The 26,824-nt window shown below is 45.9% G+C and overlaps 1 protein-coding gene across 5 annotated transcripts in view; it reads right to left on the minus strand.

Annotated features, from left to right (window-relative positions):
• LOC108157701 overlaps nucleotides 1-26,824 on the minus strand; it is a 67,471-nt gene that overhangs the window by 5,043 nt on the left and 35,604 nt on the right. For 3 of the 5 annotated variants that reach the window (XM_033389177.1, XM_033389175.1, XM_017289871.2), the window contains 3 exons: nucleotides 16,484-16,692; nucleotides 5,537-5,628; nucleotides 5,167-5,277 (listed from right to left, as the gene is read on the minus strand). In XM_033389177.1, the coding sequence (XP_033245068.1) occupies nucleotides 5,167-5,277; nucleotides 5,537-5,628; nucleotides 16,484-16,601 (321 nt within the window). In that variant the 5' untranslated portion in view covers nucleotides 16,602-16,692. The remainder of the gene's footprint in view (nucleotides 1-5,166; nucleotides 5,278-5,536; nucleotides 5,629-16,483; nucleotides 16,693-26,824) is intronic. The other 2 variants (XM_033389176.1, XM_017289872.2) reach the window with 1 other exon arrangement.

The raw sequence follows: 26,824 nt of genomic DNA on the forward strand, positions 1-26,824 counted from the left end.
AAACAACAGCCAGGAAAATAGAAAATGCCACAGAGTGGCGAGTGGAGAGGGGAGGGAAGGCCTGCATGTGACTGGCTTGAGTGGATAATGGTAATTGAAGTGCTTTCTGGCTATAAAGAGGGTTATGGCCAGAGGATATTTAGATGGAAATATTTCGATGAAGTGCACTCCAACCCCTGGAGAGCAACAAATTCTTCCATTGATTGTGGTCACATGATTATCAAAACATTTTCTCATTATCCCATAGGATGAGGGTCCACATATGGAAGGGCTATCTGCAAAACTACAACCAGAGTAAAAAGCACTGAAATTGTAGTATTTGCATATTTCCGAGAGTGGACATTGTAAAAAGAAATTGGTTTTCCTAACATTTTGGTATTAATATGACAATATTTGATTTATAACTAAATAAATTATTAAAAAAAAATTTCGTATATAAATAAAAATTTTAATATTTAGATTAAATATATTTCCAACAAATATAATATTTTATATATATATATTAAGGTGTTTTTAATTTATTAAAAAAACTGTTTAAAAATTGTCAAAGTGAATACTACTGTAATACTGTAATTCCAATATGTTTTGTATTTAAGCACCTAATATTTAGGTGTCGCGTCGCTTTAGCCTTAATGGTGTTCGAAAGCCAGGTGTTCAAACAGCCCAAGGTTGTCATTGGGCTGTTGGAACTTGTCTTGTTCATTCTGGCCATAAAAATGACTCAAACGCAACTCTGCCTCTACAATTAAGTAGACTCGACATTCCTTACTTATTTTCGTTATACATTTTTAATCTCCAAATTTTCACAGTGTATTTGTTCCATCGGTGATGCAGATTTTCATCGCGCACTCAATTACAGTTTTTCAACTTTACGGATAAGCCAGAAAAGGGGACTCCCACATGCCCCCCCCCAAACCCTCCTGCATGGTGCATCCTAATTAACAACAGTCCCCACAACTGTGCCTGGAGAAGTCCTACAGTCCGAAAGAAGTCCTGCAAATACAGGATCTACATTGGAGGAACTTTTTGGTCACTTCTGTCGCCAGGCCTTCGGCTGCCATTGGGTTCTGTTTCTGTTGCTGGTTTTGCTTTTGCTGATGCTGGTATTTCCAGGCGGAGAGTGCATTAATTTTAAGCGGCACATTGCTGTGCATAAATGTGAGCCGGCGTGTCGGGTTATTAACAATGTTAAAAGCAAACGCCAGGATATTCCGGCAAAGAAAGGCAGTGCCAGGAGGCAGAGGCAGGGAACTAGCACTGGCGCTGGCTGCCATTACCGCAAACTTAATGCGGAATAATTCCTTCCGTGTTGACAGTGTGCAAAAAGTTTTTTGGGAGTCCACAAACTGAGGAGAAGAGGATAAAAGGGCCCGAAAGCCAGTGGCAATGGCAGCGGCAGAGACACAGAGAAGAGGCCTCTTGCTTGCTGGCGATTTTTATTGTTGTGGCGGACAATGAATAAGCCGCAGAACTTTAGGGGCACTTGGCATATCCTATTCCTGTCCTGCTGTGACCCTTGCCCCTCCCTCGCCCCTTTGGCTTCCCTGCCCTGTCGCTCAGCGGGTGGTTCTCTGGTAATTGTGTTTTTAATTGAAGATTCGCCACCGAAGCGAGCGGCTGTCTCTAAATTAAAAATTTAATTACATTTAACATGATGATTTTCCTGTTCATTTTCCCCTTTTTTTGCATATACACGTACATATACATATATATGTTTCCACTCGGTGACATGTGCGCCAGGTGGAGTGGTGTTGCAAGGTGGTGGTTGCTGCTGCAGTGGTGGTGCAGTGCAGTGGAGGGGTGTGTTGCTTTCCCTATGCTGAATGACTTTTGAAGTTTGTCGACGACGCGACTTCCTATCTGCGTCCGCCTCCGTCTCCGCCTCCGCCTCGTGCTATCCGCCTTAATATGCATACATTTACATTCCAATAACGCTCAAGTGGACGACACGAGTGCACTTTGGTCTCGGCCACGCCCACCCCACCCAGCGTATGCCATGCCCCCAGAAGTGGTGGCATGGTGGCATGTCAGCGGCATCATCATCATCAGCAGCAGAAGCAGATGCAGCGGCAGAAGCAGCGACAGCTGCCATTCAAGTGTTTGCCTCCTTTATCCACCACCTCTGACACTCATAGATACACACACACACACACACACACACTCATATGATCATATATATGAGCGTATATGTATGGGTGTATGTGCATATGCATAATGGCGCACGGGTCGGGAACTTTTCTCATTAAGCCCCGTGTTTAGCTGTTTGAAATGATTTAGCAAAAGTAAAACAAGTCAAGTTATAATGTTTTAATCTCAATTACGGCACTTGCCACAATTTCGAGGCACCTCCGCCATCATACCAGCCAGCCAGCCATCCATCTGCATCTAGATCAGGGCAGCATTAGTGGCAGTAGTGGCAGATGCTTGATGCCTTGGCATAACTTAAAAATTCCATTTTCCATTTGTGGCCAGGACCAGGACTCGACCTCTGGCCTGTGGCCTTTGACGCTCGCTTTGCCGTTCGTTAGTGCTGCTATCAATTTAAGTTGGGGGCGCCTCATTTCGATTTGTTGCTGCTGCCCCTTGGGCTTGGGGCAGCGCCGAGTGCTGGCTGTTAACTTTTATTTTTGTTCAAAAGGTGCTGCCACTGCCATTGGTGCTTCCACTGCTGCTTGTGGCTAAAACTATGGGCTAACCTTCAAACTTAATTGCATGGCGAATGCTGGCTAAATCATTTGCATTATGCAATCGACCCTCCCACTCTCCCTTCCCCCTCTCTCTTCACAGCTCTTCTTTCTCTCTATGGCTTTCTCCATTGGGCCATGACCACTTCTTCCTCTCTCCGCCTCCGCCTCTTCCACCAGCTCGCTTTTCTTACGCTTTTCACCTGTTTGCGGTTCATAGCTGATTGCATCCTCAAGGAGTTCTGTTCTCAAATTAAAATGTATTTCCACTCGGGGGCGTGCCACTCACATAAGTAGGCTCTCCTGCCACATTAACCCAGCAATGCCCTCAATGAATAGTTTCCGATTCGCCAAATAAAATAAAAAACAAGCGAGGAATCGATAGAGAGCGCAAGGCAAAAAGGAAAGTAAGTAGAAATGGGAAATAATTAACACGCATAGCCGCACGCCCACTGCCCCGCCCTCTGCGCCTGCCCCGGCCCCTATGCCCCGTCGTGATGCTGCAATCGAAATATTTAATTAGTGCAAAAATGCCTTTGAATGCTAATTAGTGGCAAATTAACATTCGAGCAGCAGCCGAGTTGTTCCCCCTTGTATTCACTCGTATTTCTCTCTCGTGTTTTATTTTATTTGCTATCGTATTTTATTTCGCTGTTTTTCCGGCTAGTCTCTTTCTCTTTCTCATTCTCCCTTTTTGCTTTTTTGTCCCACTGCCAGGGCTGCATGGGCCAGAGTGCAAATTAAAGACACAATCAAAGCAAATTAATCAAGTCCGGCAGCGGCGGCATGCCCCACTCCCCCTGCTGATTGATGTGGCCGGCGTGCCCCATTATCGATGGGAACGACCGGGCAATTGTGATAGCCGATGGGAAATCGGAGCGATTCTGGTAGCTAGCAGCCCCGCCATTACATAAAACAAACATTACTCCATCATCCACACCCCACTCCTCTGCTTTATGCCATTATTTATGATTATTTAACGTTCCCCTTTTCTTATATATTTTTTTTTTTGGCGAATTTGTTTGTGAAAAATGTGGCCCGAAGTGTTTGTAAATGAGTTTGCAGTTTTATGTGCGGACGAATGAGTTTTCAATTTATATTTCCCCCGCACACACACACACACACAAACGCACACAAATTTTTCATGGCAAATTCAATTTTATTTATTTATGATTATACGACAATCGATTCGTTTTCGCCAAACGAACGCCCCCATTGAGGAGAGAAGGTTTATACACTGCACTGTCAAGGGTTTTGCAGGGTATACTCGTATTATGCATTGGATCAGTGAATGGGAAGATTCCCAGATGAAACAGCTGTTGGTTTTGGAAGCTGCACGTCTTGGATGATCTGCTAATTTGATATTTCAGTTTTTAACGTTTAAGCGTGTCCATTTTTTCCATTAGATATTAATATTTCCCAAAATGTGTAATGGTATTTCCATGCCTTAGGCGACCCGAATTTACTGCATACCTTGCGGCGGATGGTGTTTATTTATGAGCTCTAATGGAATGACCGAAATGGAACAGGAGGTTCCAAATTGATCTTTCTGCATCTATCTTCAGAGACGGCCTTTTATTCCAGTGCAGTCTTAGCTAGTGGTTATGTCCTTTCGAATCATAGAGTATCCTCCCTGATATGCAGCATATATTCAATGGGAACCCTTGTCTGGTTTCTGTGGGTTGTGTTTTTATGGTTAAAACAGGAACCGGATGCTGATTTTTAAATGGTGTCCAAAATATTTCGCCGCTTGCGGAGCTGCTGCTCGGGGCACCGAATTTATTGCATACTTTTCGGCTGTTGTTTTTATTAATGAGCGCTGCATGGAACAAACGGAATGGAATGGAATGGCATGCAAAATGCTGAGCATTTCCCGTGCACTAGGATGGATTGTACCCATATCTTTTAGATGCTTGCTGTTTTCTGGTTTTTCGGTTATTTGTTTGCTTTTGTTTGCCTAGCAGCCCAGACCAGCCCAGCCCGCGCGCGCCATAAACTATTTTGCACTTTTCGCAATATTTCAGTCAGCGGCAGCAGCAGCGGCATCGGCGTTAGCGGCGGCTGTATCAGCATTTGGGTCTGTGTGTGGCGTTGTGGCACTTTCCCAATTGTGCAGCATACACACACACACACACACATATGTAAATGGAAAACACCACCGAATATTGTAAATAAAAGTGTACAAATATGGGATAGCAATAGAAATGAAAAGTGTGACACACACACACACAGATCGCCCATGGAAGTTAGAGAGGGAAAAGACGATGCTGCCTGCAACTGCCTCAGGCAGCTGCAACACCGCCACACTGTCTACATTCATAAATATTTGCACAATATTTGAATATTTTCCCATTTGTTAGTCTGAAAAAACTTTGAACACATGGCTGCCGCTCTTGTGATTTGTTCATTAAATGGAGAGACAATGGAGACAGGAGTCCCAGGGCATTGTCTGGGGAGAGATTCCACGCTTAATTAAACTTACATCAACATTAATGCCGGCAACGGCGAAGACAAATGTGGGCTTGGCCTCGCGGGGTACATAGCGATAGAACTCCTCCTGGCCAAAGTACCAGCGTACAGCGTACAGTGCTGCCTGTAAAACGGAAGGAAAATGCGTTAATGAAAAGCCTGAGTGGATAGACATCGCAGCAGCAGCAGCAGCAACGCAGCGACAATGAGTCGAGCCACAGCAGCAGGGACAGAGAGGACGGAGAGATTGGCGACAACGGCAAGACAAAGTGCAAGTAATTATAATAATTAAGCATGCCGCCGTTGACAATATCCTCATAGCTTCTGGTGCTGCTCTTGTTGCTGCTGCTGCTGCTGTTGTTCCTTCAGGATACTTCACTTACCTGCTCCAAATCATATTGACAAGACAATGTCGCTGCATTTCCCATGATGACGGCCTCCGGCACGAATATCTTCAGATCCTTTAGGCAATGAGCTTTTGGGGGGACAGAACAAAAACAAAAACACTATCAGCAACCAGAGTGGAAAGGCATACGCAAACGGATATGTACATATGTATGTATGTATGTATGTATGTATGGAAGGATGAAGGGATGTTCGTGACAGGACTCCCAGTGAGAGAGGTTCTCGACTGCGAATTTCGTACACGGCATGTGGCAACAATTTGAATTCGATTATGCCCCAGGCAAAGAGACAATAAAAGAGAACAAACCATCAAAAAAGTGTAAATAAAACTCAATTATGCACGGGAATTTCCAAAGGACAAGGATCAGGCCTGGTCTGCTATTGTTGCTGGAGGGGGAGGGAGGATCCCCCTGCCCCCCCTGAGTGTTAATTTATGACAGTGGCCCTGGGCGACGCCATGGTCGACGCTCCGAATTTGACTTGCATTTAATGCAATTTATTTCATTTTATTTCATTTCTGTTTCATCTCTGGCTCGATTCATTTACGGAGCGCCAGTTGCCACACGAATTATCCGCATTAAATCCGATGACTTATCCGCCAACATCAAGTGGAAATTTAAATAAATTTCAGTAAAGAGATATACATATGTGGGATATCCTGCGACCATTTCGGGAATAGTTTCTACATCCATATCCTTCGATGGCTGAAACATAATCAACGTAATTGAATACATTCGGATATGCGGATCAGAATGCCGGAAAAATGCTGCACAGTCGTGTGCTGGGAGTGGAGTGTGGCATGGCTATGGCATGAAAACTGATTTAAAATAAATGAAGTGTCCATCGACTGGACTTTTTCCATCGATTTGTGGGTGCTGTAACGAACCAGGCTGGGTGTTGGGGAGTGGGAGAAGGGCGCACGCGGTTATTCCCGGCTGGGATGCTCGTCGGCTAATTGGGGTGGTGATCTTGCCCTCCTCTCACCGGATGCCTATCCTCATTATTAACAAGTTAAAATTTATGCGTGCTACGACGAGAGTTAAGGTGGACCTAAAATTGCTTGAACACATAATTGGCCCTTTCTCCGACCTGTCCCCGAACGCTTTTCCCCGCCTCAGATCTCGTTGAGGGCGGATTGACCCTCCCTACCTTGGCCATTCCTAGGTCGCAATTTATATGGAATGACCCCTTTGCGTCGTTATGGGATCCTCAGGGGCATTTGGCTAGCCGAAGGCAAAAAAAAAACTGTGAACTAAAACATTATAAAATTTATTGAATTATGACTAAAAACTGAGCGATTCCTAAACTAAAACTAAACATAACCCAACAAAAAGTACGCATAAAAAGTAAAAGAATTAAAAAAATAATATCAATAAAATTGCTTAATAATGATGAGGAATAAAACTAACAATTATCTCGGAATTCATGTATAAAGACAGTACAACAGCCAGACCGAAAGGGGGGGAGAAACGGAACAAACAATAGGGGGAATTATGTAATTATCTAAATTTCTCTTTCCTTTTCTCTCATGAGTGGAATTGCCAGGGTTAAATTTTCTTGTTCGTTCTCACTCACCCGATGATCCGCATATCCACCGACGAAGCGCTTCCCGGAGGAGATTTGGACCTGTAAAGTGAACTCCAATCGGGAGTAAATCAAAGGCACACAGAAAAAAAACCTCACTCACAAATTAAACTCTTTGCTCGCTCCACTCTCACTTTGAGCGACTCATTCCACTCGAGTACAACAAAAAAACTCTCTCTGCCCTTTCTTTTTCTTCCTTTTCTTTCGCCTGCCCTTCGCCGACTGTCGCAGACTTTAACGCACAAAAAAAACTAACAAAGAAATATTACTTAACTCATTAAATTATTAACACTAATCACTTAACACTGAATCCTATTATTACTAGAGATCTCAGCCATTCCCGGTTTCTTTTAGTTTTAGATTTTCTCCCTTCCGAAATCACTCCATCGTTCCCTGGGACGGTTCCCGACGATAAAAATCACTCGCGAGACCACTCGAAAGACCCCGCCAGATCTCGGACTGCTCTTGCTTTCGCTCTAGCTGCGCTATATAGCCCTGCCTTGGCTCGCTTTTCAACAAGACGATTGAGTTTTTTTTTCTTCTTCCCCAAAAACCACTCAACTCTCGCTAGCGTGGCGTCGGTTCCCGTGTACTTGGGCCTGCAATTTTTTCCAACGCTGCTTTGGCTGCTCCTCTGGACCCCTTCTGGCGTCCCTTGGACGCTCGATCTCCTCGACGCCTCGCGTCTTTGGATCCGCGAAGCTGATCCGGGCCGCTTTGCAAAGAAAATACGGCGATGCGGCGTTCCTCCTTTGCGGTATCCACTGCGCCAATGGCCGGTCCTACACGGATGAAATTATCTGACTAGTCCAATTTTCCTTTACCCTTCTCAATCTCACCTAGGCTGGAAAACTAATGCCGGAATGCTGAAGCTCTTCTCCTCCCGCCGCGATTACACGTTTTTTTCCCTTTTTAGCACTTATAAAAAATACTTATTGGCTGTTGACAGAGAAAACGAACGCTCGGGTCGAGCGCCAAAACGGGAAGAGACCGAAGCCAAGCCCCTCAACAAGCTACAACCCTCGGGCCCTCTCAAAGGACAGGGTGAAATGCCAGAGAAAGTTGACAATCCAAGCTGTTAACTCTATCACTCTTCCTATGCCACTTTTCGTGATCTCCCCGACCTAGCCCATAGAGGGTGTTTGGTCTACCACGGCCCTTACGGTGCCGACCACTAGATGGCGCTGCGAACTAGCTCTCTCGCTGATCCAAGCGTTACAAATACCCCCCGCCGAAGATCTGACTTAGTGGTATCACACAAGTCGGATCCAAACTGCGCGGATCAGCTATTGTTTTAAGTCTTTCGCGTGGTATCGCCCAATAGACCGTCCTTGTAGATCCTCCAACTCATAATAAGCATTACCTATCTTCTTGCGGATTCTGGCCTTCACATAGGCTGGGCCCAGTTTGGCACTATAGCCAGCCTGGAAGTTGCTCTGCTTAAAGTTCCTCCGGAACACCTCTTGGCCCACTTGGTACGAAACCTCCCTTGATCTCAAATTGTAATTTCGTTCGTTTTTCTGCCTTTGCTTTTCCATTACCATTAAGGCCTTGCTACGTACCAATTCCAACGAATCCTCCTTGGAGAAGACTAGGGATTTATCTTCCAACAATCGAAGAGCTCTCAGAACTTTATACGTTTCCCCGGAGCTAACGAACTGCTGCCCAAATACCATATAATAGGGCGAAGTTCCAAGGCTAGAATGGACCGCGGTTCGCAAGGCGCAACAAATGCTGCTCAGCTCCTCGTCCCAATTTTTCTGATCGGACCTCACATAGGAACGAATGGCGGCAATTACAGATCGGTTTACTCGCTCTGACGCATTCGACTGCGGAGAGTATACTGCTGTGGCCGTGTGTGATATCTTGTGCGCTTTGAGAAACTTTTGGAAGACTTCCGACTTAAATTGCGAGCCATTGTCCGATACGATGGTCTCCGGAAAGCCAAAAGTGTGGAATAGATCTTGCTGCAGATACTTGATCACGAGATCAGCCGTTAGTTTTTTTACAGCCTTCAGGAAGACAAACTTAGAATAGTGGTCTAGTACTATAAATATGCCAATATTCCCGCTTTTTGAACGTGGATAAGGGCCGAGAAAATCTACGTATAGCTTCTGGAAAAACCTCTGCGACTCGGGTGCCACTCCCAACGGGGGTCGCTGGACAGAGTTCGGTGCTTTAGTTGCTTTACAAGTGTCGCACGCGAGTACATACGCTTTTACATCTTTGACTAAACTTGGCCAATAGAGAAACTGTCGCACTCGCTCTAGAGTCTTATGAATTCCCCCATGCGATGCTAAGGGATGGTCGTGAGCATTGGCTAGTACCTCTGGAATGAGACTCTGTGGGATCCATAACTTCCAGATAAAATGATCATGAAGAGTACTCCCTGTGGCGAAATCACACTTCCTATACACACGATCTTCGACCACCCTCAGATCCGGCAAGTTAACGTCATTGGCCCTTATTCTGCTTACCAGCTCCACATACTCGTCGGACTGAAAAGCTGGTGACTCGAGATCAACTGCTTGTCCATAACCGACATCAACGGCCGCCAACTCTTCTTCATTAACTCTGGATAAGGCATCGGGTACAACATTTAAACGCCCACTCCGGTGTTCTATTTTGAAGTTAAAGCCCTGTAATTTCAATGCCCATCGGGCCAGCCGCGAATGTAGATCCGTCTGCGTCATGAGCCATTTTAGAGATGCATGATCGGTGATAACCGTAAAATCATGTCCCTCTATGTATGCCCTAAAACGATTGATGCAAACAATCGCCGCCAGACACTCTTGCTCGGTCACAGAATAATTTCTTTGCGCCTTATTAAGTTTTTTCGACACAAAAGCTATCGGAAATTCGTCTCCTTCCGGAGTCTTTTGCACTAAGACACCTCCAACACCTGACTTGCTGGCATCACAATGCACAAAGAAAGGTTGGCTAAAATCGGGACTACGAAGAACTGGCGCAGAGCACAACAGTTTTTTAAGTTCCTCGAACGCGGTACGTCCTTCTGAAGTCATGACAAATCTGCACTTAGGTTTCAGCAGGTCAGTGAGAGGGGAAGCTATCGACGCAAAATTTGCTATAAATTTACGATACCATCCAACCATCCCAAGGAATCTCCGTAGGGCTCTCAAAGAGTTCGGCACTGGAAAGTCTATCATGGCCGAAATTTTCCCGGGATCCGTTCGAATGACACCCTCCCCGACGATATGACCAAGATATTTCACCGAACGCATACAGAATTTGCTCTTTTCTACGTTGAGCGTTAATCCAGCCAATCGAACATGCTGCGCTACAACTCTCAACACCTTCATATGCGACTCAAAGCTATCGGAAACAATTAACAGGTCGTCCAAGTAGACGAAGACTTCATTGCGAAGTTCCGCAGGGATCACCTTGTCCATCAATCTGGTCATGGTTTGCGACGCGTTGGTGAGACCGAACGGCATAACCTTAAACTGATATAAAGGTTTACCTGGAATTGTGAAAGCAGTTTTGTCCCGAGACTCTGGATCTAAGGGTATCTGCCAATAGGCATCCTTGAGATCCAGACTCGAGATGAACATGGCTCTGGGGAGGCGACTTAGTATACCGTCTATTTGCGGCAACGGATAGGCGTCCTTTCGTGTAACAGCATTGACTTTTCGGCTGTCTAGGCAAAGTCGAACCTTTCCCGGTTTCTGGACTAGCACAACTGGAGAGGACCAGGCGCTATCAGATTCCTCAATAACTCCTAATTTGAGCATCCTATCCACTTCGGCATACAGCAGTTTCTCCACGGCTGGTGACACGGGAAAATGCCGTTGTTTTACAGGCTTAGCATCTCCTGCATCGATGGAGTGCGACAAAACCGATGTTCTACCCAAACCAGAGACTGCAAAGGATGGAAATTCCGACACAACCTTCTGCAACTCCTCTTTCTGACTTGGAATTAGTACGTGCGATTCCTGACAAATTTCTGCTACCTGCATCTCCGGAGGTAATAAATTGAACGTTGACCAAAAATCGATTCCTAGATATAAGTCCTGGCTAAGCGACGGAATGATATGTAGTTCCAAATCCTTCACGACGTTATCATAGGTGACTGGAGTTCTCAATCGACCCAGAACCTCCTGCCGCCTGCCATCTGCAGTATGAGCAACTGAGATGCCCCGTTTAAATGGAATCCTGCTGGTAATTATTTGTTTAGCCAAATTCCCACCAACTACACTCATCGCGTATCTAACAACCCAAGCACTGGCCGCTCAAAAATTTTTACCTCTGCGTACGGACGTTTATCGAGCTCTTTGTATCTAATCGCATTTATTGACTTAGCTGCCTTCCAAAATGATCTCATCCGTTTGGAGTGTCTTGAATTGGATCTACGACGGAACAGTGTTTCTACAGCCTCTGCATCTGAATTAGAATTAATGAAATTATGCCATAAATTTGTTTTTACTGTACTGACGGGCTGGACTGGAATGCTCGTATCTATAACTGCCTGGTGTTGATTTTCTACTGGCTGGCGTCTGGGTTCGCGGATTTTTGGCGACGCACACTCTGAAGCTGACGAGGCTGTGTGCTCGCCATGCCGTTTTTTTTCTGACATTTTTCGCAAGCTGGTTTGTAAATGTTTGGAATGCCACACCCATAGCAAAAGATCTTGCGTTTGGATTCGCAATCCTGGTACCGATGTCCTTCCTTATGGCAGTTCCAGCATACCAAGGCCAACGCTCCTATTTCGGCTTCGCCCTCACCTTCGGAAAACTCCGTTTCGTCATCAGACATGTGCTCCTCCACCAACTCAGCTACTTGCCTACGGAAAGGGACACTCTTTTGATACCCATAATTCCGTCTCACGTCCTCCAGGAAATTCTCTCTTCGTCTGCATATTTCCCTGAGCTCCCCAACCGAAGTTATTTTTATATTGAGCAACTCGTGCCTTACTTCGGGCCTCAAATTTCTTCGCAGTATGTCTACCACAGACTTTTCTGACAAGGGAGACTCTAAACTATCCATTAGCTGGACTATGGCATCATAAAAGGCATCGAACCCTTCCTTTTCTTTCTGCTTCCGGTCCCTGATCGCCTCTCGAATGTCCACATCCGTGCGAGTGTCTCGGAACTGTTTCTTTAATGCCTGACAAAGCACATCCCATCGGACTACTACCACTGACTTATGAAACCTCCAAAAGAATTCCCGAGCCTTTCCGTCAAAGAGGATGCTAGCGTTGCTACATAGCACCGCAAAGTTGCTTTCCAGCGTTGCATGGGTGAGAGCTTCTACCCTATAGATAAAATTATCAGCGCTAATTCCATCCGCATTCCCGCTAAATCGTAGCTTCCAACCATTCATAATGTGTACGACCTTGTCCGGCCTTTGGGACAGATCGGAAGCTAAACTTCTAGGAGTGTCTCTGCCCTCTCTGTAAAATCCTGCCGATTCTCGGCCTCCGCCTGCTTCCTGACCCTGCGAACTATGGTCTGGAGCTATATTTCGAGTGTGTTGATCCCGGCCAGTCAGTTGAAGATGAGCAGCGACATTGGTTTGTATTATTTGCGCCATCTGCTCCGACAACTGGGTTAAAAGGTCGTTTTGCATGGCTCGCACGGCTTGGGTAATCATGATTCCTATATTCCCGCCATCAACTGAAGCTGAACCTGGATTATTATTTGCTGATCCCGTCGCTGGGGTGCCTGAAGCTTTTTCTTTGCTTCCTGCCTGCTGTTTGGCGGTTTGCGTGCCCGAAACCGATGCGCCGCCTTGCAACTCAAAAGTGACTCTTCCACATCTGGGACATTTAGCATTTTCCTTCGAGTAGGGGACGATGCAAGCTTTATGAAATTCGTGGCCACACCTGGTCTTGTATGACTGCAGGGACCCAAACTCTTCCCCACACAGAATGCAAACGGACGGATTTACAGGTTCTCCCTCCATTATTGATTCCCTTCGGCACGTCAACTAGCTTTTTTTCTTCCCAGTGCTCACAATTCTTTGCCGGTCGATGACCTATCTCAACCGAGACAGCTGTTTCGGCGTTCTAGCAACTTTTTTTCTTGTAACACAAAAAAAATAAAAACTCTTTGCTTACAGCTTGAGGAAGTGAGACGCGTTTGTAACTGATAATAAAACAAAAAACAATTTATAATTAAAAAATAAGAATAATATTTTGTGAAAATCGCAATATATAAAGAAATCAAAAAAAACATTTATTTGCCTTCAAGCATAGCTTAGTTCCCCTGAAAAAAAATCATATCGGAACTGGTGTGAGAAGAAAGAACAGAGATAATTTACCGCTGCTTGTGCCGTGCTAATCAGCCCTTGCAACAACAACCAAACGTTTTATTGCTTTGGAGCGCCGATCCGCAAGACAAAAACAACGACTGCAAGCTCGAGTGCGAGTACATCGAAGCTAATCAGTTTCGTCTTCTTTACTCTCCTTCGCACTCTTGCTTCCGCGGACAGGTATGCTGGTTTTCCATCACCCGTGGCCAGGCAAACTCTTATTAAAGATTTTGTTCTGTATTTCCGAGCGTTTGATGGCCAGCTCTGCCGCATGACTATTGTAAACTATGGATGGGTCTTTGCTAAAACTCGTTATTCGTGGTCAGGGTGGACTTATTTAAAGACTTCTTCCCTGCTTTTCCAAACGTCTAACTCGTTGGGCTACGGACTCCATTACTGTAGGGTATTTAATCGCCTACTAAGCTCTACGTCCTCAGCCGTGGCTTGTCGATCGCTGCTAGCAACTTCTCAACAATAAATCCTATGCGACTGACTTGCAAAATTTAGCTGACTATGAAGATCGGTATTCTGGCCCAGATGCTGCAGCAACCGTAGTTTGAGAATAAAAGCGAATAAACGTATATGCCTCTCTTCTCAAGCCCACTACATATGTACATCGTTTGCCAGAAAAACCGAAAGTGTTTTTGATGTGTGTGTTTCTGCGATATTGTTGACCACATCGGGATGCGGTTCTACCAATTATTTTGGGTCCCATTGTTGGGCGCCACTAACTTTATAATAATGAAATTAATAATTACTTATAACTGTAACGAACCAGGCTGGGTGTTGGGGAGTGGGAGAAGGGCGCACGCGGTTATTCCCGGCTGGGATGCTCGTCGGCTAATTGGGGTGGTGATCTTGCCCTCCTCTCACCGGATGCCTATCCTCATTATTAACAAGTTAAAATTTATGCGTGCTACGACGAGAGTTAAGGTGGACCTAAAATTGCTTGAACACATAATTGGCCCTTTCTCCGACCTGTCCCCGAACGCTTTTCCCCGCCTCAGATCTCGTTGAGGGCGGATTGACCCTCCCTACCTTGGCCATTCCTAGGTCGCAATTTATATGGAATGACCCCTTTGCGTCGTTATGGGATCCTCAGGGGCATTTGGCTAGCCGAAGGCAAAAAAAAACTGTGAACTAAAACATTATAAAATTTATTGAATTATGACTAAAAACTGAGCGATTCCTAAACTAAAACTAAACATAACCCAACAAAAAGTACGCATAAAAAGTAAAAGAATTAAAAAAATAATATCAATAAAATTGCTTAATAATGATGAGGAATAAAACTAACAATTATCTCGGAATTCATGTATAAAGACAGTACAACAGCCAGACCGAAAGGGGGGGAGAAACGGAACAAACAATAGGGGGAATTATGTAATTATCTAAATTTCTCTTTCCTTTTCTCTCATGAGTGGAATTGCCAGGGTTAAATTTTCTTGTTCGTTCTCACTCACCCGATGATCCGCATATCCACCGACGAAGCGCTTCCCGGAGGAGATTTGGACCTGTAAAGTGAACTCCAATCGGGAGTAAATCAAAGGCACACAGAAAAAAAACCTCACTCACAAATTAAACTCTTTGCTCGCTCCACTCTCACTTTGAGCGACTCATTCCACTCGAGTACAACAAAAAAACTCTCTCTGCCCTTTCTTTTTCTTCCTTTTCTTTCGCCTGCCCTTCGCCGACTGTCGCAGACTTTAACGCACAAAAAAAACTAACAAAGAAATATTACTTAACTCATTAAATTATTAACACTAATCACTTAACACTGAATCCTATTATTACTAGAGATCTCAGCCATTCCCGGTTTCTTTTAGTTTTAGATTTTCTCCCTTCCGAAATCACTCCATCGTTCCCTGGGACGGTTCCCGACGATAAAAATCACTCGCGAGACCACTCGAAAGACCCCGCCAGATCTCGGACTGCTCTTGCTTTCGCTCTAGCTGCGCTATATAGCCCTGCCTTGGCTCGCTTTTCAACAAGACGATTGAGTTTTTTTTTCTTCTTCCCCAAAAACCACTCAACTCTCGCTAGCGTGGCGTCGGTTCCCGTGTACTTGGGCCTGCAATTTTTTCCAACGCTGCTTTGGCTGCTCCTCTGGACCCCTTCTGGCGTCCCTTGGACGCTCGATCTCCTCGACGCCTCGCGTCTTTGGATCCGCGAAGCTGATCCGGGCCGCTTTGCAAAGAAAATACGGCGATGCGGCGTTCCTCCTTTGCGGTATCCACTGCGCCAATGGCCGGTCCTACACGGATGAAATTATCTGACTAGTCCAATTTTCCTTTACCCTTCTCAATCTCACCTAGGCTGGAAAACTAATGCCGGAATGCTGAAGCTCTTCTCCTCCCGCCGCGATTACACGTTTTTTTCCCTTTTTAGCACTTATAAAAAATACTTATTGGCTGTTGACAGAGAAAACGAACGCTCGGGTCGAGCGCCAAAACGGGAAGAGACCGAAGCCAAGCCCCTCAACAAGCTACAACCCTCGGGCCCTCTCAAAGGACAGGGTGAAATGCCAGAGAAAGTTGACAATCCAAGCTGTTAACTCTATCACTCTTCCTATGCCACTTTTCGTGATCTCCCCGACCTAGCCCATAGAGGGTGTTTGGTCTACCACGGCCCTTACGGTGCCGACCACTAGATGGCGCTGCGAACTAGCTCTCTCGCTGATCCAAGCGTTACAGTGCCACAGGATGGACTATACGGACAGTGCGGACAGTACGGACAGGGCTGACAGGGCGGCTTGTGGCTGGCCAAATTATGGCTACTTTAATTGAACAAACCAATATTAATCAAAAGCAAGCGATGGCACATTCTCTCTCTTGTCATTTTTAAAAGGGAAATGGCATTACAGCGCGGATTGGGATTGGGGATTGTGGATTGGGGTCTGGCAGTGCATATAATAAACACTTATTTGGTAAATTAAATAATCAATTTTAACCGCAAAATGGTGGCACACACACGCTGTTGGCATAATAAATTCGGAATTCAGATTGCGTTTAACATGACACGAAACTCGTGAGGGATTGGCGCCAGGCAATATGGGACTCGTGCACACTTACCACTGAGCATTAACTCGGAGATTATAATCCAGCTGAATGCCAGCATATTGAATGTGGAATGCAAGAGCCCTGCTCCTCGACGAGAAGCACATCTTGCTCCCTCCCGCTGGCTGGCCATTTTTCCTGTGTGTGTTCTACTGTTGATGCTGATGCTCCTTCTGCGGATACTTCTTCTGTTTCTCCTCCTGTGTCTGTGGCTGTCTGCTGCGCTGTAAAGAGTTTAGAGTGCATTGCATGAGCAAAAAGTTTCAAGCATCAGGCGTATAATCATATTTGAGATGATGCCGCTCCTCCTCTGCTGCGCTCTACTCTGCTCTCAGGCTTATTGATAACTGGCTCTCCAGCTACTTGTCAAAGTTTCAGTAGCTGCAAATTGAAATGTTGCCCTTACTTTTAGTCTATTTATCCATCCTCTATGTCTATGTCTATGTCTTTGTCTATGTCTATGTCTATTTCTATGTCTCTCTTTTGTCTTTTGTCTCGTTTTTCTCTTGTCACTCGTGTCTGCTTTGACAACTTCTCTCTCTCTGTGTGTGTGTGTGTGTGTGTAAGGCTTTCAATGACACGCGTCGTTCGTAAGTTTTAAGAGTTCGACGTGCTTAAAAACTTTGCTGCAATAAGACACAAAAACCTTTAACTAAACAGCAGCACACGACACTACACAAACGATGTGTGTGTGTGTCTTTGTGGCAAATAGCATTAAGCATACGCAGCGTATGCCCCAGGCAGATGCATCAGCAGCCACCCACTGATTGACAGCTTTGGGGGCAGGAGAACTGAAGGAATACTGTGTGTCCCTGACAACTGAAAATAGATTGGATGTGTGAGAGAGTCAGACAGATGGACAGACAAAAGAGACAGAGACAGAGAGAGAGAGAGAGATAGAGAGAGAGAGAGAACGAGAGATATAGATGCTGACCACAACATTGAAAACAATTGTCAGATGCTGCTGGTCGTTGCATTTGTAACTTTTGGCTAGGACATCTTGTCCTGTTCTGCTGTCCAGTTGTCCAGTCGTTCTTGTGTATCAATTAGACCACAAAATCAGCAACTGTTTCTTGCAATTGTTTAGCTTCCATATCTCTGGCCGCAAAAACAGAAGCTTATGGTCGCATAAGCTAAGCAAGGAGGACAAGGAGCCAAATTTTGTTAATGATATCATCATATCAACGCATTAACTCAAGGCGACCCAAAGCCATTAAGCCTTGCAACCAAATGAATGTTCGTTTGTCTCTAATTTAAAATGGAATTTTCACTCCCCTCAAAATACACAGAGCCACAGACAGAGGCAAGAGACTGTGCCACAGATCCAAAGCCAGAGCTCCCAACGATGGAGCAATAAAATGACATTAGCCACTGGTCCTGTGCTGGGATCCCTGTGTGGGTCCTTAAGCATAAGACTGAAAGTTATTGTTGCCGCAAAAACAACAAACGCATTAACCGTAGGACCCTGGAAACGAATGCATGCCAGCCATGGCCATCAACCTTTTCCATATCGTTTTCGCAAATTGTCCAGCAGATTGAGATACATCCAGACACACTCTCATCCTCCTCATCGATTTGCTCATCGCTTGGGGCTGGGGCTGATGGCTGGGGCTGGGGCTCCGGCTGCGACAGGACTCTCTTTCTGTTAAATGCCCTCATGTGAGCATTTAAATTAAATTTAAATATTATTCTTAGGCAAGTCGATTATGTTCGGGTCATCATTTTGAACTTTAATGTGTTTTTCGGTGTGTTATTGTTTGAATGGAGAGAACCCCGAACAGCAGAACATTGGAACAGACAGACATTTTCTGAGTAATAGCCTTTTGTGTGTGTATTTCGTTTTGTTGGAGAAAATTATTTTGCGGTTGCCACGGCGGCGGGTGGTGGGACATTCTGCCTGCCACAAACTAATATTCACATCCGCCTCTTTTGTTTTTGCCTTTCTGCCGTTCTGCCATTGGAATTTTCATACAATTTTCGGGTATGCTTTCCGCACAGTTTTTGGATAACAGCAAATTTCCAAAATATTTCATTATGATTTTAATTGAAAATTCTCTGACCAAAAGGGACAGGGGCAAAATGAATCTCTCGTATCAAGTGAATATTTGATTTACATTCATAGCCTTTGTAATGAGATAGTCCTGCGGCGTGCTGGCATTAATCAATTGTGCTTTCAATAGATCCCCCGAAATAATAAGGAACATAATTTAGCACATACATGTCTATTTTTTGGGTGCGGTGATGGCTTTTCCTCCTCCGACGAAATGTTGTAATTAAAAAAGTTACAGCATGAAAAATGTCCTGTGGAGGCAGGGGCAACGGCAGGAGCGGGGCCATGTGTATGGCGGATTCAACTTTTTGAAAGTGCCATAAAACAGTTGATTATGGGAGCCATCATTAACGCAAATCTAAGCTTTCATTAAATTAATTTTTTATGTATAAAATTTGCAGTTTTTCCAATAAGAAAATGCGACCAGGGGCAGCGGAAACGCTCATCATAAGCCCCCTCCTTAAGGAGGATTGGGATGCGGATTGCTGGCGGAGGCAACTGCTCGTGACGATGGCAACGTCAGCCACGGCGACAAAAGGACGACCACCCAGTGTCGGGATATTCAAATGGCAGAGCAGAGCGAGTGGAAATTCAATTGCAAGTCAAATCGAAAACAAAACAAAGCGAAACGAAAATCCGTAATTGACAACATTTCAAGTGATAATGAGCACTTGCCACAGATACAGATACGCACAGAGAGGGGGAACGACACAGACACAGCTACCGGAGGAGATGGAGGCAAGGAGAAATGTCAGCACTGCTGACTGTGTGGAAAACTGGGGGCCAGAGCGAATTGATGATATGATTTTCCGGGCAGTGACAAGACGTAGAGTAACGGAATGGCATTAAGGGTGTATCCTGGGCGAAAAAGGACACTGACTAAGGCGGAAGCCATGACATGCAACAATGCTGAGGCAGCACCAGCATCAGGTAAGCTCTGGCTATCGATTGCCCCGACACTTGAGCCACTCGGCCACGTAGTCAATTTCATAGATAACAGTCGAAAGAAATTGGCATCAGGCATTGGCCTGGCCTGGCCCTAGAGGTGCGTTTAGGCTGGGCTTTAACTCGAGGGCTGGGCTTTGCTGCTTAAAGGATTCACTCGACTGTGGCAGACTATAGTGGAAGGAAATCATTCATTCATTTCGCTGTGGATCCACTTTGCTAATCGCCGTCTGTCAGTGGAGGGCGCTCACACACCTAAACAATAATCGCAAATCAAGAGAAATCGTTGCTATAACGCATTAAATGCGCCCTTGATTGATGCGACACTTGCTCGAGGGGTTGCTCATTAGGTTTAGTGCCGCAGACTGTGCCCCCGAATGCCACATGCGTGGTGCTGAGAGTCTGAGGGCTCAAGCCTCTAATCAATCAATCAGTGTTTATGCCACACCACACTCCTCCCCCACTTTCTCTGCCCTGCCTCTCGCTTTTCAAAGCACAAACGAAACGAAAGGAAAATAAAGGAAAAGCAATGAAAAGAAAAGAAAGCAAAGTACATAATGAACAAAAGGGCGCAAGCGAGAAGGAAAGAAAGAAGGAAAGTTGGCGAAACAATTGCTTCAGTTGCTGCGTCGTTTGACGAATGCCCTCCAGGCGGAATCGGAATCTGCCCCAGAGTCGGAATCGGAATCTGCCACTGAATCTGGAATCCAAATACGGCATACTATAATCGGTTCCGTGCCACTGGTTACTGCCTCAGAGAGAGAGAGATAGAGAGGAGAGCACCGAGAATTCTCCTCCTTCTATGTTTGTGCTTTGTGCGGCGTTGGCGTTTTTACAACTTCCGCTTTTTTCCCGCTTCGGGTTTGGGGGGCAGAGTTCATCACAGGTTCTGCCGCCTGATTGTCAATGAAGGATTAATGCGGCTCCTGCTCCTGGTCCTGGTCCTGCTGCTGGTTTTGAAACAGTAACAGCCACCGATACGCTTTGATTGCAGCAAGCAGCAGCAGCAGCAGCGGCAGCAGCAGCAGCAGCATTATGCTGCAGGCGACACAAACTCGAGGATCAAACCCCATCGAAACGAAAAGATAGAGAGCGACCCCAGCGGAAGGAAGCTTTGTGTAATGGCACAAAGGATTGCAAATTGCCAAGGCACTTCCTGGCAAAGGACATTGATTTCTTTTTTATACGAAAGTCCCAGCCCCATCAATCCGATCCCATGCCCTTGGCTGCCTGCCACTTAGACACAAGAGAGCGTGTGCGGCCATGCCTGAGTGAGTGTCACTGCCACTGTCACTGCCACAGCCACTGCCACTGCCACTGCTAGGAAGATGTCACGACGTGTCCTTTAATTATGCATGTCCTTCGCTAATGAATTTAGACGTAATTGTTTGCAGGATGCCAAAGACGTGGTCAGTGCGCGCTTTGCCAGCGGCTTGCAGGTCAATACTTAATCAAATATTAAGACCGGTGGCTTTCTGTCACTCACTGACTTTGGGGGCTACCTCAGAGGCAAATGGGGGCTTAATTAGGCGTTGCAGCCGGCATTGTCTTGTGTGGCATATCAAATTACAATCCAGCCTCTACTCAAATCAAATCTTGACTTCCATAATGGAAATTGTTGGGAAAAGAAAACTTTATGCGTAAAAAATACGAAGCCAAAATGAGTTGACAATTTCAAAGCCAAAAAGATAAACGCCAAAGGACCAGTGAGAGAGAGAGAGAGAGCTGGAGAAAGTGGGTGTGGGGTGAAGTGAGAGGTAGCCCAAAGCTGTGCGAAGTTTGTTGTAGCCGCTGGAATGCCCAGAGTTCCACTGTCCTGACAGCAGCCTCTCTCTGGTAACATGGAAAATGCATTTGAAACTCGAACTTTGAACCACGAAACCGATAAATCACACGAGTGAAAAACTGGCATTAGGATCTACGCTTCGGAACAAAAGAAACTTAAAGGATTCACGTTGACTGTCAGGCAGGAGGGAGAGAGAGAGAGAGACAGAGAGAAGCAGAGGCTGGCCCTTCCTTCGGATGGGCGCCAGTCGGTGACTCCGAGTCCGACTCTGAATCTGTTTGCATTTGGACACTGGCCGACGCCGCTATTTATGAAAATAGTTTCCAAAGCAAGTTCTAGCAGTATCTCTGGTAAACGGAGTGTATCTGTACCCAGTGTCTCTCTCTCTATCTCCATCTCCCTCTCATTCTGTGTCTCTATGTGGCTTCGTGTTGTGAAAGTTTCCCCACTGCAGCAGCAACCACTGGGCTGCTGCCGCCTCTGCCAAAAGTTGTGCAAATTGTGGCCGAACAATGGACGGAACATGGCAGGCAGGCAGCTCTGTGATTTCTCTCGGTTTTAATTTCGATGCTTTTTGGATTGTTTTGCGGCGGGAGAGCTAATCAGGCACCGGTTTTCCTATGAAAATTCTCCCCCCCCCCAATTGCCACATTTTCCATAGTTTTCGTGCAACCCCAAACAGTTTGCATAATTAAATGCCCCTCGGGGCGCCGTTTGATATAAGTTTCTTCTATTTCAAAGTCATCCATGTTACCCGCCGCAAGAGTCAACTGTTTGTTGTTCTTCGTGCCACATCTTTGCCGCCCCGCCACTCTGCCGGCTTTTCCTCCTTGAAAGGTGAGCAAATTGAACCGCAAATGATTTTAATTTGCGACTGCCTGCCGCTGACGTATTAATTTACATGCCACATATCCTTGTAGATTTCCTTTTTTTGCTACATTTGTGTCTGCAGCATGCCCTCGGGGGCACCACGCCGAAGAAGAAACTTTTGGTGCTGGGCGCGTGGTGCGTGTGAGCGCACTGCCAGGATGCTGCTCAATTTAGTTGAACATAAATAATTAATTACGTTGCGTTGCCTGAGTTATGAAATGCGCAATTAGGCGCGTTTAATATTTAATTAAGGGCTAACAGGGAGCAGCCAGGAACAGCCAGGAGCAGCACTGGCTGCCCATCGATGAACGACACACACAAAAAAAGAAAAAAAAAACGAAGCAGCAACTCCGGTAACGCACGCAAACACACGCTGGCGGGCGAATCATGGGGCGTGGCTGTTTATAAACATGGAAATGGTATTCGGGAGCGGATGAAGTGGCTGGATTAAGTGGCAGCTTAAGTATAAACAGGAAGAGGCGGTCTGCTAGTCAGAAAGGGAGAGAGAGAGAGATATATAGAGAGAGCTTACACCAGGGAGCGGTAGAGGGGTCCCCGAGAGAGTGACTAAAACATTGCTGGGCAGTCCCCCAGTGCGTATACTTGATTTGTGGACAAGCGTTTGGTTAAAGGCGAAGCTTAATGTTAAGTAGAAGCAGCAGATTAAGAGCCAGCAGCAGCAGAAGCAGCAGGCAGCAGTCGAGGGAGATGATAGTAAAACAGCAAAAGAAAGCACAAGAAATCAGGCTTTAAGAAAGCTTCCCTTCAGGAAAAGCCAAACAAATGATGGCAGCTGAAGCACAAAATCTTTAAAAATTATAACCCTAAAGAAAAACTAAAATATGGGAAATATTTAAGGATGGAATACGCCTCAGATGTTCTACTTGATTGCGCTTTACCTTCTCGCCCATAGGTTTTAACAGCATATCCTTCGTGCATACTCGTACGGAGTTAATGACGAAAATGTTTCCTATTAGCAGGCATTTTGCTATTAGATTATGTTTCCCCTTGCCTGATAACAGCATGTGGCGGAGAGAGTAAGAGGATCTTGCAGCAGCATCAGCCTTAACAGCCTGATAATTTGGGTTCGCCCTCCCCCTTCTTTGCGCACATCTCCTCATTTGTATTTTACACTCATTAAAAGATAAACGAGACAAGCTAATGACTTTCGGGGCTAAATAGTGGATGCCCCTGGCCTTTTTTTGGTAGCAAGGGGGTTTGCGGCAACGATGGCAATGAAGTGAAAAGCAAATGGCGGCCAAGCCATAAAATTCAAGAAAAGAAAAGCAAAAGAAAAACAGATAGGAAAAAACGCTGAGAAAGAGCGAAAGGCGAATGCATGCCGGAGACAGGCAAGAGTTGGGCGTAGAAAAAGGGGAGCGCCAGATAAGATTCGTTTATGACACCAACGCCCCCACGCCCTACGACCACACCCACGCCCCTTGCTACGAACATGCCGCATCCAACATGCCACATATCTTCCTCTGCGTCTCTTCTGTGTGCGTGTGCACGTCGCAAGACAAATGCAAATCCCTGGGTAATTAGGAGTTGTGTTCATGTCGTCGTCGTAATAGTTTTATGTTGCCACATTGTAGGCGACACACACGCGCTGCGTGGCAGCCACAAGGCTGGTGAAGCCTTCAGTCTTCAGGCTGAGATTGAAGCCGCCCCTGCAGTCATTTTTTGTTGGGGTTAATGTTTGTTCTTGTTTCGCTGCGTGGCATGGAAATCCTCTTGAGAGACAGACTCTCTTATGTCATACTCTTTCTCTTGTCTTCTCTTCTTGTTTTTCCCTTCTGCTAACTCTCTCTTTGGCAGCTGTTTTTGCTGCATTTAATTTGATTATACGCGTTCATTAGCCTGCTTTTTTAATTGAATTTTCGGCTAATTTTTTTCGTTAGCCAAAGCCAAGTTACAAAGTTAACGAAAACATTGTTTGAACTTGCCCCAAGACCCAGAGCTGGGGGCACGGCGCATGGGGCATTGTCTGTAAGCTTAAGCTGAAGTTATGCCTCTACTTTCAGGGGGAGACTCTTCTTCTTTTTCTTTTCCGTATATTCGTGTGGGATAAGGGAATATTTATTTTATTAGAAATTTATGATTTTGTTTTTTCGTTTTCTGTTCCTTACATAATAGAAAGCGGAAGCGTGAAATGAGCTTTGCTGCATAAACAACATACACCCACACACAGACACAGAGGAACACAGACACACACTCGTACGCCTGATGGCCATGCAGGTGGCAGGTGGCATACCATGCCCCCAAATGCCATTGTGGTGGTGGCGGCGGCGGTGGCAGTGGCATTTTATGACACAGTAGCCATAACTTTTTCGTGGGTTAGTTGCTTATTTTGCTCAAAAGTCCGCAGAAACACAGCCATGCCATGGCCACACATAAATTCCCTGACAACTCGCATGGCGATGCCACAAAATAAAATACGAGTGTATCCTTGCTGCTTCCAGTCGCTGCAGCCTCCCGTCGTTCCACTTGCAGTCTTAAGTGGCATCTGAAACTTCTCTGCCCCGCCTAGGAGTAAAACTTTGCAGCAGCCACGCTAACGCTCGTTGCATCAACAGCCAAATAAAAGACTGCACCACCACCGGCGTCTTGTTGTGGTTCATCACAGAGCTTTGTCATTGGTGGCGTCACTTCGCGCCGACTTTTGCCACGAAATGTTAACCGTTTTCATCTGCTAACAGCTAGCAGCGGTTAATACCTCGCATTTTTGTCGTAATTTATGGCCTGAAATAATGCGCACCATTAAAAGTTTTGCAGCCCGTGGCAGCTGCCACAACATACAGCGCTGTGCATGCAGCACGTGTTGAAAACGCCAGCGATACAAATCTAAGCCAAAACTTGCCTCACGGGGCAGTGGCAGCGGCAGAAGGGTAGCCGCGGGGGCAGACAGGCAGATCTAAGCTCAAAATGAAATCAACGCCAGGAGATAAAAATCTTTTGCTATGCAGAAGCTCGTTAATACATTTTTGATGAGACACACACAACAAGTGGCAGAGGCGGATGGACAGCGGAGCAAAGGCAGGGGGTTCAAAGTTATGAAGAACTTTTCCCCGAGTACGAAGTGGCACACACACACTCTGACACGGTTTTCTGGGGTTGGCTTTTGAAATGTTTTGCCTGCGCCGCCCTCCATAAATCAGAAGCAGAAGCAGCAGCAGAAAACTGGAAACTAAAAGGCTGCCCCACAGGCAGTGCCACAGATGTAGAGGGGCAGGTGCTGCAGGAAGGCAGCTGGGCGGCAAACTACAGTTAAATATGTTGTAACAAATAAAGTACATCAGCAATGGGGCAAATGCTCACAGGCAGGGGCAGAGGCAAAGGCAAAGGCAGAGGATGCGGTAAGGCTTCGTTCGGATTCTTTCTGCACGGCAGCTCATTCATATTTATGGCATTTTTGCATTCAGTCGGACATCATTTCGTAATGTGAAGAGAGCTGTTACCACCAACCATACTTTGTCAGTGCCTATCCCAACCTCTCTCTCTCCCCCTCCCCCGGGGCTGTCTCTTTCTGTTACAGATATCATGGCAATTGGCACGTGGCTCATACGCAGGGACTAAGGCTGCTGTTTCTTCCTGGTCTCTCCTTTTGGCCGGACTTCTGGCCGGATCGCTGCTGCTGCTAGTCTTTATGCTTTGGTCATTTATGAAGCTCATAAATTTCCACAAAAAATTCTTCCTTTTGGCTCTCTTTGGCGCAAAATTACAGGGGGAAAAAAACAAGAAATTGTCTAATAAACTTTGCAATAAATTCGAACATAAATTTTATACACCGATCCGAACCGAACCCCGAAGTTCAAGCGTTAAAACTATGCCAACAAAAGCCATTAATTCCAGTCAGCAGAAATGAAGTAAAGTGTCAGTTATGTCTGGGGGGAAAGCGGAGGGGGAGGGGAGTCTAACAGGAAGGGAGGTTCCAGGGCTAAGAGCTGAGACAGCGGAAATTAAATGCTGCCACTGGCAGTTGCCCCCAGAGGACCCTATCCTCCATGCCATCCTGTTGTTGTTGTTGTTCTTTTGGTGGGATGTGGCATGGGGCATGGGGCATGGGGTTTTGGCTTGTCCAATGGCTGCTACTCATAATTAGATGATTTAAAGTTATCGCAAAAGTTGCAGTTGGCTGCCTGGTGGCTGCCGCCTGCAACCAGGTGGTGGTGGGGCGCCGGCCAGGTAGTGGTTCGACCTCACTGGGCTTCGGCTCCGACAGCGGTTCGATTCACTTTGCCGCTTGCCAAATGTCTCTCAGCGCTTAATTGCAAAGTTTTCTCTGCCAGCAAAGTGATTTCCCTGAACTTTGCCACATAAATTATGCGATTTTTAAACAGCAAACTGGAGAGAGTGGAACGGAGTGGCCGAGTGCCAGTGTGGCAGAGTGGCAGTGTGGCCGAATGAGGTTAGTGCGCGCGGGGGGGCTGGCAAAACTTGAAGACAACAAATACTCTTCTCGTACAGATAGTCGTAATTCGGCATTCATGAAATTCACTTTGCAGCGTCGAAAAGTTCGAATGAGCCGCGGGCTCTCAAAGTGGCCTCGCTATCTGTGCTATGCTTTGCTTTGCTCTGCTCTGGCACATCCTTGCTGCTTCTCCTCTGGCACTAATATATAATGAGGACACACGAATCTGATACTGATGATCTCTCGCCCCCTTTGGCACCCTCTTGTGGCGCGCTTTCGCTCCCACATCCGCAC

The sequence above is a fragment of the Drosophila miranda genome, chromosome 2, assembly GCF_003369915.1.
Source record: "Drosophila miranda strain MSH22 chromosome 2, D.miranda_PacBio2.1, whole genome shotgun sequence".
In the NCBI taxonomy this organism is placed as follows: Eukaryota; Metazoa; Arthropoda; class Insecta; order Diptera; family Drosophilidae; genus Drosophila; species Drosophila miranda.